Source organism: Brassica oleracea, chromosome C1 (genome assembly GCF_000695525.1).
Source record: "Brassica oleracea var. oleracea cultivar TO1000 chromosome C1, BOL, whole genome shotgun sequence".
Lineage (NCBI taxonomy): Eukaryota > Viridiplantae > Streptophyta > Magnoliopsida > Brassicales > Brassicaceae > Brassica > Brassica oleracea.
In genome coordinates this window covers 32697399-32713212 of record NC_027748.1, presented here as the reverse complement: position 1 = coordinate 32713212, position 15814 = coordinate 32697399, and the positions used below count along the sequence as shown (strand labels likewise).

The 15814-nt window shown below is 36.9% G+C and overlaps 1 protein-coding gene across 1 annotated transcript; it reads left to right on the top strand.

Annotated features, from left to right (window-relative positions):
* Nucleotides 1-364: 364 nt before the first annotated feature.
* LOC106323866 (UDP-glycosyltransferase 84A2-like) lies at nucleotides 365-2107 on the top strand. The gene has a single exon (XM_013761921.1). It carries the CDS (start codon nucleotides 440-442, stop codon nucleotides 1931-1933), a length of 1494 nt encoding a protein of 497 aa, XP_013617375.1. The 5' UTR covers nucleotides 365-439; the 3' UTR covers nucleotides 1934-2107.
* Nucleotides 2108-15814: the final 13707 nt, after the last annotated feature.

Here is a 15814-nt window from a genome sequence, read left to right as displayed (position 1 = left end):
ACGTTTTGGACCTAAAATGTCATATATGGAACAAGGTAATGGTTACTTGTACTTGCGATGATCTCTTCTTGATTTTGGCTTATATAAAAAATATCTTCTTTGGGTTTTCACAATGTAAATAACCTAGAAACAAACGAGTGATACGTTATATAAATACCTCACCCCACTGAACCAAGTCACCTTTACGAGCGTCATACCTTTTTGGTCAATTTAAGGGCTTTTTATACAATTAATAAAATTGAATAATATGGTGTCCAAAAGCAGCGGTAGATATTGAGAAATATTGAGATATCCGTAATTATTTTTTTTTTTTTTAAATTTGATTCACCTTCTTTGTCTTGTATTTAAGCGCATCTCACTCTTGTCTTCCAACATGTAACATAGTAGCTTAACAAAGAAAAAAAAATCCCACATAAAAAGAGATACCATTTTTTAAAGGATGGAACTAGAATCTTCTCCTTTACATCCTCATGTAATGCTTGTATCGTTCCCGGGACAAGGCCACGTTAATCCACTTCTTCGTCTCGGTAAGCTCTTAGCTTCAAAGGGTTTACTCGTTACTTTCGTCACCACAGAATCATGGGGCAAAAAGATGCGAACCTCCAACAAAATCCAAGACCGCATCCTCAAGCCGATTGGTAAAGGTTATCTCCGGTTCGATTTCTTCGACGACGGTCTCCCCGAAGACGACGACGTAAGAAGACACGATTTCACCATCTACCGACCACACCTCGAGCTGGTCGGACAACGAGAGATCAAAAACCTCGTAAAACGTTACGAGGAAGTGACGAAACAGCCCGTGACGTGTCTCATCAACAACCCTTTCGTCTCATGGGTCTGTGACGTAGCGGAAGATTTTCAAATCCCTTGTGCTGTTCTCTGGGTCCAGTCTTGCGCTTGCTTAGCGTCGTATTACTATTACCACCACAAGCTTGTTAACTTCCCGACCAAAACAGACCCCGAGATCGATGTCCAAATCCCTGGCATGCCTCTCTTAAAACACGACGAGATCCCTTCTTTCATACACCCTTTAACTCCTTATTCCGCTTTGCGAGAAGTGATCATTGATCAGATCAAACGTCTTCACAAGCCTTTCGCTGTTCTCGTCGACAGTTTCTACTCCTTGGAGAAAGGCATCATCGACCAAATGTCAAGTCTCTCTCTCCCCGGCTCTATCAAACCGCTCGGCCCGCTTTATAAAATGGCCAAAACGTTAATATGTGATGACATTAAAGGAGATATGTCCGAGACCACGGACCATTGTATGGAATGGCTAGACTCACAGCCTATTTCCTCCGTTGTTTACATCTCATTCGGAACCGTCGCTTATATAAAACAAGAGCAGATCAATGAGATTGCGTTCGGTGTGATAAACGCTGGCGTTTCGTTCTTGTGGGTGATTAGACAACAAGAGTTAGGAATAAACAAAGAGCGACATGTTTTGCCTGAAGAAGTGAAGAAGAAAGGAAAGATCGTGGAGTGGTGTCAGCAAGAGAAAGTTTTAGCTCATCCTTCTGTGGTTTGTTTCGTGACTCATTGTGGATGGAACTCCACGATGGAAGCTTTGTCTAGTGGTGTCCCAACGGTTTGTTTGCCTCAGTGGGGAGATCAAGTCACGGACGCGGTTTACATGATAGACGTTACAAAGACGGGAGTGAGACTCGGCCGTGGAGAGACAGAGGAGAGGGTGGTGCCAAGGGAGGAAGTGGCCGAGAGGCTGAGAGAAGTTGCTAAAGGAGAGAAGGCGACGGAGCTGAAAAAGAATGCTTTGAAATGGAAGGAGGAGGCGGAAGCGGCGGTGGCTCGCGGTGGTTCGTCGGATCGGAATCTTGAAGAGTTTGTGGAAAAGTTGGGTGCGAAACCTGTGGCTAAACAAAACGGAAGTCTTAATCAAAACGGAACTGTTCAAGATCTTTTATTGGAAAAGTCATAAATGTAATTTGTTTTTCTATTTGTTGGTTGTTTCTGTCAGTCCTTAATCGTGTTCGTACGTATGCTCCTCGTCGTTCTTTGTATTTTGTTTTCTTGTAAGGGTCTAAGGGAGACTTATTATCCTTCTGGAAGAATGTTTAGTTCGCGTATTATGTTATATTATGATTAATTCTCTTGTTTTGTTGCTAAATCAGGAAAAGAGTTTGTATAGAACGTTCTGTACCATATTCGGCACTCATTCCCCTTTAACCGACAAAAAAGATTGATCTAGCTAGTAAGTAAAGTATTTGACCAAAAAAAAAAAGCTAGTAAGTAAAGTAAAAGAGTTAATGGTATACAGTAATTATATTATTATATAGTACTATTAATATACGTTTATCAATAATCCGATTGGAGATTACAAGACATTCGTAAAACGAAAAAACAAATAGAATCAAATATGGGTTTTGCATGTATATTTCTATTAATTTCCGCAATTCACAAACTTTGAAACTCAGAATCTCAGATAACCAGGATTATCAGTATGTATCATTAACGTCTCGAATCTTTGGAAGTCAACAACACAGATTGACAGAAACGTAATTTTTGGACTTGGATAGTATCTGCATAGATTTTTTTTTTGACAGCAAACACCATGTTTTATTAATTCGTGACGAAGATGTTAGCTTCTGAGGCTAACCACGTCGGAATCAAAGAGTTTACATGGGATAGAATAGAATTTTGGAGACGAGCTCCTTTAGCAAGGAGGTCGGCTCTTACATTGCGAGTACGAGCTATAAAGGAAATAGGGAAAGCATTAAACTCAGAAACTAAAAAGCTGAATTCATTCCATTCTGAAGCCAAGCTTGACCAATCTTCTTCTTCGTTTATCAGCTTTACAAGCTGTAGACAGTCCGATTCGAAAGACATTGAAGTATAACCCAATTGCAAGGAGTTTCTCATTGCACAAAGCAAGATATTAAACTCCGCATGAAGTGGAGATGAAACCTGGTTCATCCCAACAGAACCATAGGTATGGGACCCTGGTTCGAAATCAAAAACGAAACCACCTCCAAAGACGCTTGAATTTCTCACCCAAGATGCATCCACTTGGCATCGAGGGAATGGTGAGACATTCGAGACTTCTTCGTTTGCTACTGTCATTGGTGCTTTAAGTGATGATAGTATTTGTGCCACTCGCCGTTTTTCTTCTTCTCTAGTTGCATGACAGACCGTGTCCGGAGAAAGTGTTTCCTTACCATTGAAAACTTTATCATTTCGTGCTTTCTAGATGAACCACATGATCCATGGAAAACGAGCCAGCCCGTTGGTAGGAGTTCCCAATTTCTTTGCTCGGAGGAGTAAATAGTCAAAGTTTTCCACTAAAGATTCACTCGGGAAAGATCCCGAAGATGACGGGATATCCGATAGGGCCCAGGTCTGGAGTGCGGGTGGGCACATGAACAAACAATGGTTGATTGTTTCCTCTTCAGTACCGCATCTTGGGCAAAGGCGTTCAGTCCCACAGTGTCTATCTACATGCCGACTGCAGGTTGCAAGACAGTCGGACAGAGCTTGCCATAAAAAGTGTTTAATCTTGAGGGTTGTCTTCAACTTCCATATCATAGCCTTGAGGGAGTTCTCGTACTCGGTTCTGTAGCCTGTTGTATGTTCTTTTCTTTCTTTAAACGCGAAGCCAGCTCATACCCCGACTTGATGGTATAAAGACCTGATTTCGTAAAGATCCAACAGATGCCATCTTCTTTGCCAATGTAACTGGGACGTAAACTCCGTATCTACGGGATGTCTCCTGGGTCTATCAGCGCCTCAAGTATATCAGTTCTCCATTGTTTTGAAGTCCCATCAAGGAGATGACTAACAAATAGATATTTGTCACGATACACGCCAGCGTCTAAGGCCGATCTTGCTGGAGACGTTGGGATCCACGGGTCTAGCCATACGCGTGTGCTACATCCTGACCCTATCGTCTTCCGTAGTCCTTCTCGGAGGAGGTCTTGTGCCGCAAGAATACTTCTCCATCCATAGGATGGGGAGTTTGACTATTTGACCTCCATAGGGTTAGAGTGCCTTAAATATCTTCATTTCAAGACGCGGGCAAGTAAGGAGTTTGGATGATGCAGAAGCCTCCATAGTTGCTTGGCTAATAAGGCCAGATTAAAATCGTGGAGATCTCTGAAGCCTAAACCCCCTTTATTGAGAGGGAGACAGATTTTCTCCCAGGCTATCCAGTGAAGGCCTTTATTATTAGCTTTCGTACTCCACCAAAACTTCGCTATTGCACCTTGGAGCTTATTTAGTATCTCTTTTGGTAGGAGAAAGCATGACATTACGTAAGTAGGCAGAGCTTGGGCTACTCATTTTAAAAGAACTTCTTTACCTCCTTTAGATAAAAGTCTTGCCGACCAGGAATTGATCCGAGCGTTTAGACGGTCCCTGATGAAAGCAAAAACTTGCCGTTTGGATCCACATATTTTCTCGGGTAGCCCTAGATACATTCCCATGCCACCTTCCTTTTGAATGCCTACAGTTTGCTTAATAGCTCTTTTAATATCTTGATGCACTTTGCTGCCACACAAAATTGATGATTTTCCGGGGTTTAATTGCTGCACCGAAGCCCTTCCATAAACAGTAATGATTCTCATCAGCTCAGCACATTGCTGGACATCGGATTTACAGAAAAAGAGACTATCATTTGCGAAAAGGAGATGTGATACTGCTGGGCTAGCACTAGCGATTTTTAAACCAGTTATCCTTTCCCTCTTCCTCTGCACCTTTCAGCTGTGAGATAAGCGCTTCAGTCAATAGGATAAAAAGAAAATGTGAAAAAGGATCTCCTTGGCGTAACCCTCGAGAGGGTTGTATATTGCCCTTTGGTTCGCCATTTAGCAGAATTTGATATGAAACCGAGGAGGCACACCACCGTATCCAGGAGACCCATGTCTCAGCAAAGCCCATTTTTAATAAAAGTGCTTCAAGGAAATCCCATTCAACCCGGTCGTAGGCTTTACTCATGTCTGTCTTGATCGCCACAAATTTTGCCTTACACATTGTGTTAGTACGCAAGGCATGGAATGCTTCTTGTGCCAGCAGAATATTATCTGTTATGAGTCGTTTCACCACAAAAGCGGATTGGGTCTCCGAAATCAGCTTCGGGAGGAGTTTTTTCATCCGAGAGCATAAATTTTTTGAGATAATCTTATAGCTGACATTGCAGATACTGATGGGCCGGAATTCTGTCATATCACTCGGCCTCTCTGTCTTGGGGATCAAGCAAATGTTCATCTGGTTTAGCCGTGGGTCAAAGGCACTTGAGTAAAAGAAATTTTTTACCATCGCTATTATTTCTTTTGCCGTAACCTCCCAAAACCGGTGGTAGAACAGGCTTGTCATGCCATCCGGGCCCGGCGCCTTGTCGGGGTTAATGTTGTCGATGGCTTTCTTAATTTCTCCATCCGTTGGGATACATGTTAAAGCCTCATTCATGGATGGAGTGACTTTCACGGTAATGTACCGGAGGGCTTCCTCAAAATCACCTGTCCCCGAGGAAGTAAAAAGATTTTGAAAGTATTCAGCAGCAACCTTCTCAATGCTTTCTTTACTTTCTCCCCAACCACCGCCTGGCTTTTTCAGTTTTGTGATGCGGTTGCGGGCTCGCCTTTGTTTAGTGATAGCATGAAAGAACTTCGTATTCCTATCTCCATCTTTTAACCACAAAGCACGGCTCTTATGTCTCCAATATAATTCCTCTTCCCTGAAAGCTGTACAGAGATTCCATTTAAGATTCAAAAGCTCTTCAGTCGTGACAGTATCATCGGTTTGGGCTTTCTCTAGCTGTTCCTTGATGATCTCAATATTTTTTTGCGTGTTGGAGGGGTTAGATCTTTTCCATCTTGAGATTGCCCGACACACATCACATAACTTGATATGGAGAGTGCGGTTTCCATCGGCTTCTTCTTGTCCCCATCCCGCTTCAATGGCTTCCTTTAGACTGTCCTTATCGAGCCATCGTCTATCAAACTTGAAGCTTCTACGGAGTCTTATTGATCTTGATTGGACTCGAGTTAGAATAGGACGATGGTCAGAACCCCATAGCTTAAGATACTCCACATTGGTGTGGGAAAAAAATGGTGCCATTCTTCATTGCCTATAGTGCGGTCTAAACGACATTGGACTTTACCGGTACTTCTATACCCCATCCAGGACATCAGATTACCCTTATAAGGGAATTCAACTATTCCACAATCAGCTAGCATGGATTTGAAGGCCAGGAAAGATGTCTCAGGCATTTTTCTTCCTCCTTTCTTCTCATGGTTTCCGATAATCTCATTAAAATCTCCACTCATTAGCCATGCACCAGTTCTAGAAGAGCTCATACGGGTCAATCTTTCCCAAACATAGTCTCGGCACTCATCGACCGGATCACCATAAAAAATGTCATAAAGACTCTGTGTCCCTCTATAGTAGCCGCAATATCAATCATACGTTTATCGAAACAGAGAATCGACACGTCATAAGAATCCATATAAAAAAAGTGCTAGTCCACCACTTTGACCTTCCGGTTCCATGGTAAACAATTTATTATAACCAAAAGAAACTTGAAAGTCTTGCAAAAAGGAACGAGAGTTTTTTGTTTCAGAAAGAAAAAGAAAAGAAGGTGCGAAAAAACGATGTAACTCCCAGAGATGTTGCTTGGTCAAATAGGCTCCGGCCCCTTGACAGTTCCATGAAATTGTATTCATATCTTCTTACTGGGTGGTTTTTGGGACCCCACAGAACCTGAAACACAAGACAACATCATACATTTAGCAGATCTAACACCTCATGACGAGGGACAGCAAGAGAGCTAAGTTTTTTTCCATTACCCGAGCCTCTCTTCCTTGGGGATGGGCGTCCTCTTAACGCATTTAGTTTCTTTAATGCTTGAGCTCCCTTCAGTTCCGAGCTTTGGTAGCTTTTCTTTTTTCCTCCCCTGTACCACCCGCCCTACTCTGGCCTGAACTTGCATGCGGGATCTTAGATAAACCGGCGCTTTTGTTCTTTATTTGGTCCATGGTGGTAGGTTGTGGTTCCTTCTCCGCTGCTGTAGTTGCACCATTTTCTTTGTTCACAGCATTTGCTAGAGAAAGTTGTGATATAGCATCAATAATCTCCGCGTCATAGCCAGGCTCGTCAATCAAAAGATCATTGTTTTGGACCATATCCTCATCCATGTCTACGTCACCAAACTCATCTGTAAGATTGTCAACCTCTGCTTCTTCCTCCCTAGTCAGGACCATATCATCTATGTGTTTCGAATTCGTCAAATTGACTAGGTCTAGGCTAGGTTCCTCAGTTTCATCCCTAAGTCTCAGAGGAGGTGGAACATACCTGGGAGCATGTGGGGGCGAGCGAATTCCTCCCTCCCTGATTACAACAGTACCTCTGTCCCTAGTAATAATCGCGTATGGAGCCTGTCAGAAGGCCGAGCATGGAGATTTAGCCTATAGGCCTTCACACATAATTGCTTTTCCTTTGAGGCGTCTCAGTCTTTCTTCCGAAGTCTCATTCTTGTGTACCACGAGAACTCCTGTACCTTGTCCATCCGGACCATTACGCACTTGTAACCCTCCTCATATGGTTTGTTGCGAGTCTGCTTTCTCAGGGGTAGGAGCACTTTGATATTTCGGGTTTGTAACCGTTCTGGAGGGGCTGCAGCTTTTACCCTCATTTCTCTGAGCCTGTGGTCTCCAAGTTTGTTGGGAAGCTTGTGACTGATGAGAGTAATGTCGCTCCCTTGGTCTATACGGCTCGCGTCCTCTCTGACGTTCCTGGCGTTCCATCGAAGTCTTCCTCGGCCGAGAATTGTAATCCACCGGTTTCCACATACCGATCATCAAGTCGATTCCAAACTGTAGTCTTTCCCTGATGGTGTGGGTATCGCTCATATCCTTCGATTCTTCTTCTCTCTATGAACTTTGGAGGAGCATCACGGCACGAGTTGGCTTTCGCAGTCCAGTAGCTTTATGATTCCTTATGTCGCTTTTCACCTCTGGATTGTCCAGGAAGTCCTGCCCGCATTGGTGATCTTTGGGAAACATCACCATTGGGGGAACGAGGTCTCTTATTATTAGGTACGTTGCCTCTGAAATTCCCTACCGGTCCAGTCAGTGCCTGGTAAGAGAGAGACTATGCTCCTGTTGCATTGAGCTCCCGAAATTCTTTTATCTTCTGTTCTCGCTCTTCCGAAGACAAGTCCAAGCAAGAGTATATATCATGAGAGATACGCTTGCACCCAAAGCAGTGCCGGTTGAGACCTTCGTACGTCATGTATACTTTTCCAAAATCTCCATTAGGGAATTCAATCCTTGCCTCCAGCTTAAGAAGTCTATCAGCATCGATGGAGACTTGAATACGAGCATTCTTTGCGTCAATATCCAAATTTTTCCCAGAGCTTTTGCAATTTCACTGAAAGTATCATCATTCCAAAAGTGGACTGGGACCCCAGTGATCTTGATCCAGAAAGGGATCGTGTTGGGAAAGTTCTCACTTGTTGATGGTTCCCAACGTTCCAGAGCAAAAATCCAGTGGTCGAAATGACATGGCCTCTTGTTCAACACCATGTTAAGATCTTCCTCCTTATCAAAATCAAAGCGGAAACGACCATTACCCAGATTAACTTCACGAGCTCTCCCTTCCACATTCCAGATGCGGGCTCTCGGAAGAAGGGCAATCATCGCTTCAACACTTCTGCCTCTTCTGTGTAGAACTCTTCCAATTAGGGTTCTTTTGAAGCGTTCAGACGCCGCAGTAAGATCACATGCTGGGATACGGATGATCTCCTCCTCCGTTAGATCCAGCTGGCGTCTTGTCTCGGAAGGATTCCCTCCTTGGCGGATTAGGTTGGATTGTGATCTCATCGTTTCGAAATAGGGAAAACACCACCAGCTTAGCACACGGCTAGAGGATCTCAAAGAGAGACGTAAGGATTACTTAAAAAACAATAGATCTACTTCCTGGAAAGAGTGAAAAACCGTAGCAGAACGCTAAAACTCAAGTTATTATAGCAGCTATAACCTTACAAAACCTAGCAAGAAGTGTGGTGTAGTCTTCCTTGCGTAGGAGGTAAGTTACGATGGTCTTGTCGTGAAGCGCCGTCAAAAGTTTTGAATCTGACAATCGCCTATCTTGTCGCCCAAAACCCTAGGCATGTCGCCGTTTGACCCTAGTATTTGCATGGATTAAAGCATATTTTTCATGATCACATATGCTAGTTTTTAAACTATATATCGTGTGTGTAATTATAAGTTTTTTTTAATTATCAGTTGTAGCTTGATTGTTAAATGCTAGATTGTTAACAAATTAACCACTTTCCCATTGACCAAAAATAAAATAAAATAACTACTTTCTTTAAAAAAAGATGCTGATGAGGATTACTAAATTTGATTCGATTCGTTATTCGTTTCGATTCGATCCGAAAATTCCGGATATCCGTAAACTTTCGAATCAAAGCAAATACTAAAAATCAATATCCGTTAAAATCGAAGTAAATCACAAATATTAAAATTAAATTGAAGCAAATCACAAATATTAAAATTTTGGGAAGCGGATATCCGATCCTATCCGGCAATATATAAATACATGTATATCTTGATTATATTTAAGTTTTTAATGTATAAAATTATATAATTATTATTCTAACATATGATTTGATAAATTCTATTCACATTATTACTTATATAAAAATATTACATAAAAGGAAGAGAACACATTTATGATAATTATAATTTTTTCTTAAGTTTTGTGTTATTATAATTGTTAACTAAGTTCAATTTTTTCACAAAATATGTAGATTCACTACTTCTTTTAATTTTTATCATATATATATCATGCAAAAAAATATTTTACAAAACAAATTTGTATCAAATTTTTAAGATTATTTGTATTAATCAAAACATATGAGATATCCGTAAGTATTCGTAAATATCCGTAAATATCTATTTATTTTCCGGATATCCGTTTTTCCGAATATCCGTATTTTTCTGAAGCAAAGGAAATCGAAAAATTAGATATCTGTGACATACGAAGCAAATCACAAATATCTTCAAAAACCTGGATATTCGATCCGTGCGAAGGCCTATATCTATCAATATAATATACAGTGCAAGTTCGTAAGAACAACCTTGAGACCATGATTAACCTAAGTCTCTTAACTAGGGTTCTTAGTTTGGGGTAAGAGACGGTTTTTAACTTTTTTTAGATTTTAACTAAGAAAAACTAAGAACTGTCTCTTAAATAAGAGATACAAGAGCACCTTCCATGGGGTTCTATTCATTGGAGTTCGAGTTCTAAACTTGCATATATGTATATGTATATATTGTATATATGTATGTAGTTGTGTGGTCTATTATTTTGAGAAGAACCCCTCCTAAAGGCTCTTAAAACAAAGCTTTAAGAGCTTTTAAGAGGGGTTATTCCCAAAATAATGGATCCTACAGCTATATACACATATATACATATATATATATATATATATACATATATGGTAAGTTTAGAACTTCAATGGATAGAACCCCCATTGGAGGTGCTCTAAGAGCCGTCTCTTAGTCGAAAATTGTTAAAAAAAAGTGTCATGAGTTAAGAACTCCGGCTAAGAAACCGGAGTTAATCATTGGGGTTGCGCACTGAGGTTCTAATCTATATAAAACTAATAATTTATTAGAACTTATTTTTTTTTAATATATTAAATACTTGATAAAAAATTCATTTGTATGCTGATTTGTGTATATGAATTTTAAAACGAATATCTAAAAACATTTTATATTAAAATCTTTTACTCTATTTCTCTCATGTCATTCTCTTATTTTTTTCTCTTTAATTATTGAAATACTCAAAAATGGCATTTTTTTAACGATGATTTATTACAGGATATTATAATTATTAGAAAGATTACATAGATGATTCGACAACCGACAATACTACATTTCTTATGATGATCTATGTCTAACTGCATCACAAGAGCCGTCTTATAAAGATCCACGTCTAAGCGAGTTTATTTGCACCATGTTGAAGATTCTTTGTAAACCTTTCTTCAGTAGCCTACATAATTGTTTAATAAATAGTTTTATCTGAGAATTGAAACTTAGATCTGCTAGTGTGAAAGCATTAATGAACTTTTAGTGAAACGATTGAACTAATAAGGTTTCCACACCCAAAAAATGGCATCATTGGAGGTGTTTTAAGGAGATATTACAAACTTGCACTGATTAAAATAAAGTGCACACAGTTTTTTGACTCACTCAGTATATGTTTTACATAATACTCAGTATATGTTTTACATTATACTCAGTATATTTTTGGTATTAAAGACCCAACATCTATCGACCTGTTTACTACTGTTATATTTAAGGTTGTAACAGTTGAAACATTGCACTGTCCGTTCGCTACAAGCCAAAAACGAAAAGAAATGTGTCCCCGTCAAGTTAACCATATGGTTTAGCTAGTGTCGTTGTGCATTTAGTACCGTAGGTGTTCTGATATTTTGAATGATTGCCTCAAACAGACTTAATTAATCTATTGGTAGACAAAACGTTCCAAATTGAAGTCGTAGTGAGAGTGATAGAGTTACCCAAGAGGGGATGTGGTGGTAAGTTTAGTGTGTGGCAGAAAAAAAATGTTGTAGGTATCCAAAACTTATGACATATTCGATTTCTAGAATACTAGCACCCTCTTGGTGGTAAGTAAGATGTGTGGCGAAAAAGATGTGGGGTCGGCAAAAAATGACTTCACAATCGATATATTAAAGTACGTACGTGCCAACAACGTCACGTTGATTATTGGAAAATGAATCTGTATTTCAGAACATTTATATAATGTGGTTAGTGGTTTATATATATGACATATTTTCGAAACAGAATTATGATATATTCTTAGAAAAGAATTATGACATATTTTAAAATATATTATTATAGGTTGATGATTCTTAAATGTTTATTTCTCAAAATTTCAAATGTCTAAACAAAATAAAGATTTTCTTGAACCATATCAGAAATTTAGAATGATCCCCATTTCTCGTTTCGAAGTGTCTTTGAAGATTGTAAAACAAAAAAATAAGAGCTTTGAATAATATTCATGCTCGTTTTTTTAAACATTATTCATCTTATATATTAAAACAGAAGTCACAACCTTTGATCCATGTATGATTTTTTTTTTAAATAAACCTAATGAACTTATTCATAGAAAGTTATGTTACATTTAATCTATAATCTTATCATTTAAATTTTAAGCCTACCAGAAATTTTTATTGGACTATCAATAATTGGATTTAAAGAATAGATGATTCATTGGATTTATAGATAGTATAAATTAAATAGATATAATTTAATGTTGTAATTCTATACCTCTATATGTTAAATATTTAAATATTTGTCGATGTTAACTTTTAAAATTATAAAAAAAAAATTTAAAAATAAAAAAAGCATATTATCTAACAATGATTATTAATCTTTACTACCTTAAACCAATGAACATAAATTTTAAACTATATATTTTATTTTAAAAATTAAACAAAAACTAAATGTTTAATTATTTACTCGATAATATAAATCAATGAAGCGAAAAGTTTAATTTTTTAAAAACTTTCTAAATTTTGTGAAATGTTACAATATTATTGAATATGACAGTAAAAAAATATTTTACTAATCTTTATATATATAGTTATGATTTTAATAATGAAATAATAATCCAAAAAATATATATAAGAAGATACAAATACATGTGAAACTTTAAAATAATATATTCAATGAAGAAAATATACCGTACACTTATTATGTTTTAAAAATTGATAGACACATATATTTTAATATATATACTAATTTATAATTGAAAACAAAATATTTATATAAAAATAAATGAAAATAAAAAATCTGCGCAGTTACGCGGATCGAGATCTAAGACCCATTAAATAGACCTACAAAACTAGGGCTTTAAGCGCCAGAGTTCATAAAGTATTTAAGAGCATCATTATCCCTGAAATCCCAAATGGGGTTTCTTAATTTTTTTTTTTTTTTTTTTACTTTTTCGAATTAAAAAAAAAAAAAATGAACCAATCGTGAACCGCCACGTGTTAGTGGAACCCGCGAACAGGGTAAGAAACTCTTAAGAATCGACTACTATTTAGTAGTTTTTGTAACCGGTTTCTTAAAAAAAAGTAGGTCCTACGCGGGATCCACACGTTAAGAAAATCTCTAGTATCCCCGGATAAAGATGCTCTAAGGACGACAAAAATAATCATGTCTCTTCGGTATAGTGGTTGTAGGTTCTATGGTATTTGTCTTGCTGGTGGAAGGTTCGAGCTCAGTTTTCTTTTGTTAATTTGTTTTTTCCCTTTTTTTGGGGATAACAAATGAGATGTGGTCGCAATCTCAGTTGAGATACGATAGTTTTGACTAAAAAAATACTATCGGGTTAAAAAATCTCTTAGTTATTTCATTTTTTACATTTTAGTTTCTTTTAAAAAAAACAACTTTGTTTCTTTTATATATAAAAATACTTTTGTTTTCAGCATTTTGTGAAAATACTTTGTTTTCAGCATTTTGTGAAAAAATAGTATCTTTTGTTATTCACTTATTTGATTGTTATTTCCGCTGGAATATTGTTTCTTCCAATCTTCCATGTAAAATAATTTTTCTTCTCTTTATTTTTTTTGTAAATTTTACAATCTATTTTAAGATTTCAGAAATCTGAAGAAACATATATCATAAATTAACTTATGCTTTTTCACAAATTTCCAGAAAATCAATAAAATTATGCAAGTTAAAATAATAGGATTCGATTAAATTATAAATTTCCTTAAATTAGCATTTCTCTGGTAGAAAACTAATAAGAAATTATCCATGTTTGAGTATTGCTTAGAGCCAACTTCTCTCATATCTCTATATATGATAGAGCAATCTTCTATAAGCATCTCAAATCTTCTATACCCTCATTGCTTTAATGAAATATGGAAACCCGATTTTGTACTATATTATTTTCGAAAATATTATTTTCTAAAATAAATAATAATCTCAAAATTTCAAATTTTCAAAATTTCAAAATTTTGAATTTTTAAAATTTCAAGTTTCGGATACTACATTGTATCGTATAGTTTTACTTAATTGTATTTAGTTCTACTAGGTAATACTGATGTTAGTTATACTGAATTATACTTGGTTATACTGAATACTACTGAGGTGTAGTTATACCGAGTTCTACTAAGTTATACTAGTTATACTGCGTACTACTAGTGAGTTAGATATACCTAGTTATACTAGTTACATTGAGTTTTACTAGTTATACTGAGTCATATTTATAATACTGCGTACTACTAATGTGTTAGGTATATATCATAAATAATGTTATACTAGTTATACTGAGTACTACTAAAATCAGATCTGAGATCTGAAGATGAAATAAATAAAAAAACATGAAAAATGTCTTAAAAGAGAGAACAAGAACAAGAAGAACCCTAAATCACAAAAAAGCCAGAATATTCTTTAACAACCCTAAATTGGAAACATACATAACAAAAGGAAATATAATCCAATCACTTCTGGAGCCATTGATGAACTCATACAAAACTCGTAATCTTACAATAAAACTCTATATAAAAAAGCACAGATCTGGAGCACATAGTACGAGAAGAAGAAGAATCGCCATTGGTGTTGTTTCCATAACCTTCGACAGTTGTTTCATCACTTACAGCAAATCTGATTTGATATTTTGTAGAGAAAAAAGAAAGAAGAGATAAAGTACGAGAGAAGTCGCAGAGAAAAGAGAGGAAAAGAAGAAAAGAAAGAAGAAAATGAAAGAAAAAATTGTCAACGATTATGTTTATTAGATTAGGTTAGAAATCACAAAGATAAATCGGTAAATGTATTAATTTACGAATTATAAATAAATGAATTTACAAAAAAAAATTAGACTAGGTCCTCTAGAGATTGTCTCTAAACATATAGGGGTAATAGATGAGATGTTTCTATTGCTTACGAACCATTAAATGGAATGGTCGATTATATCAATTGAGTCGGCTAAAATAATTTATTGAAAGTTAAAAATAATTCATAAAAAATGTAATACATATATTATTTTTAATAATACTTTATGTTGTTCTGATTTTATACTTAAATATGTAAGTAAATTTATATTTAAGGTGCGGCATTGTTTCGATGCGCTTAGTTCTTCGAGTCCGGACCAGCATGTCACAACTGCCTCTCAATTTCAACCAAACTTAGCTAAACACCCTGTTCGAAATTATGCTAGGCATAACGCGTGCGGATGGTCCGGGCCTAGCGAGTTGGAAGAGAGTCGGAGAATAGTCTAGGATTACTCGGGAACTAGTTTTACATGATTTTATTATATATCATTATAATCTGTGTATTAAAACCTAAAGTGCATTGTAGTTGATGGTTTTCCGTGTTCCCACATGCAGTTCTAGTGACGAGTTCGAATACTTGTGTATGCGTTTGGGTACTTTAATGAAGTCGAAATGACTTAAATATCCTTATCTTCTTTCCCAGTTTTATCGATCTGAAACCCTACCTTCCGCTTCTATCCTTTTTCTTCACGATTTTGGGTTGTTTTAACTCGGTTTCTTTGTATTTTTACCTTACTATAACATATCTTCAACCTTATTTATGATTTGAAATTTATAAATTTAAAAATCTGAGTTTTTGAGCGATTTGGTATAAGACGCCACAGTGAAGAACCGATTCACGTTTACTCACCGCGTAAACGTTCAACGCGGTTTGAGAACATGGGCTAAACATAGGTATAACATTTTGATCTACATTTTTAAGTTTAGTACTCTTTCCATTCCTAAAAAAATCATATTATAGAGAAAACATTTGTTTCAAAAAGATACATATTT

Bases quoted from the DNA above. Each gene is read 5' to 3' on its own strand.
- LOC106323866 (XM_013761921.1), top strand. From the start codon at position 440: ATGGAACTAGAATCTTCTCCTTTACATCCTCATGTAATGCTTGTATCG.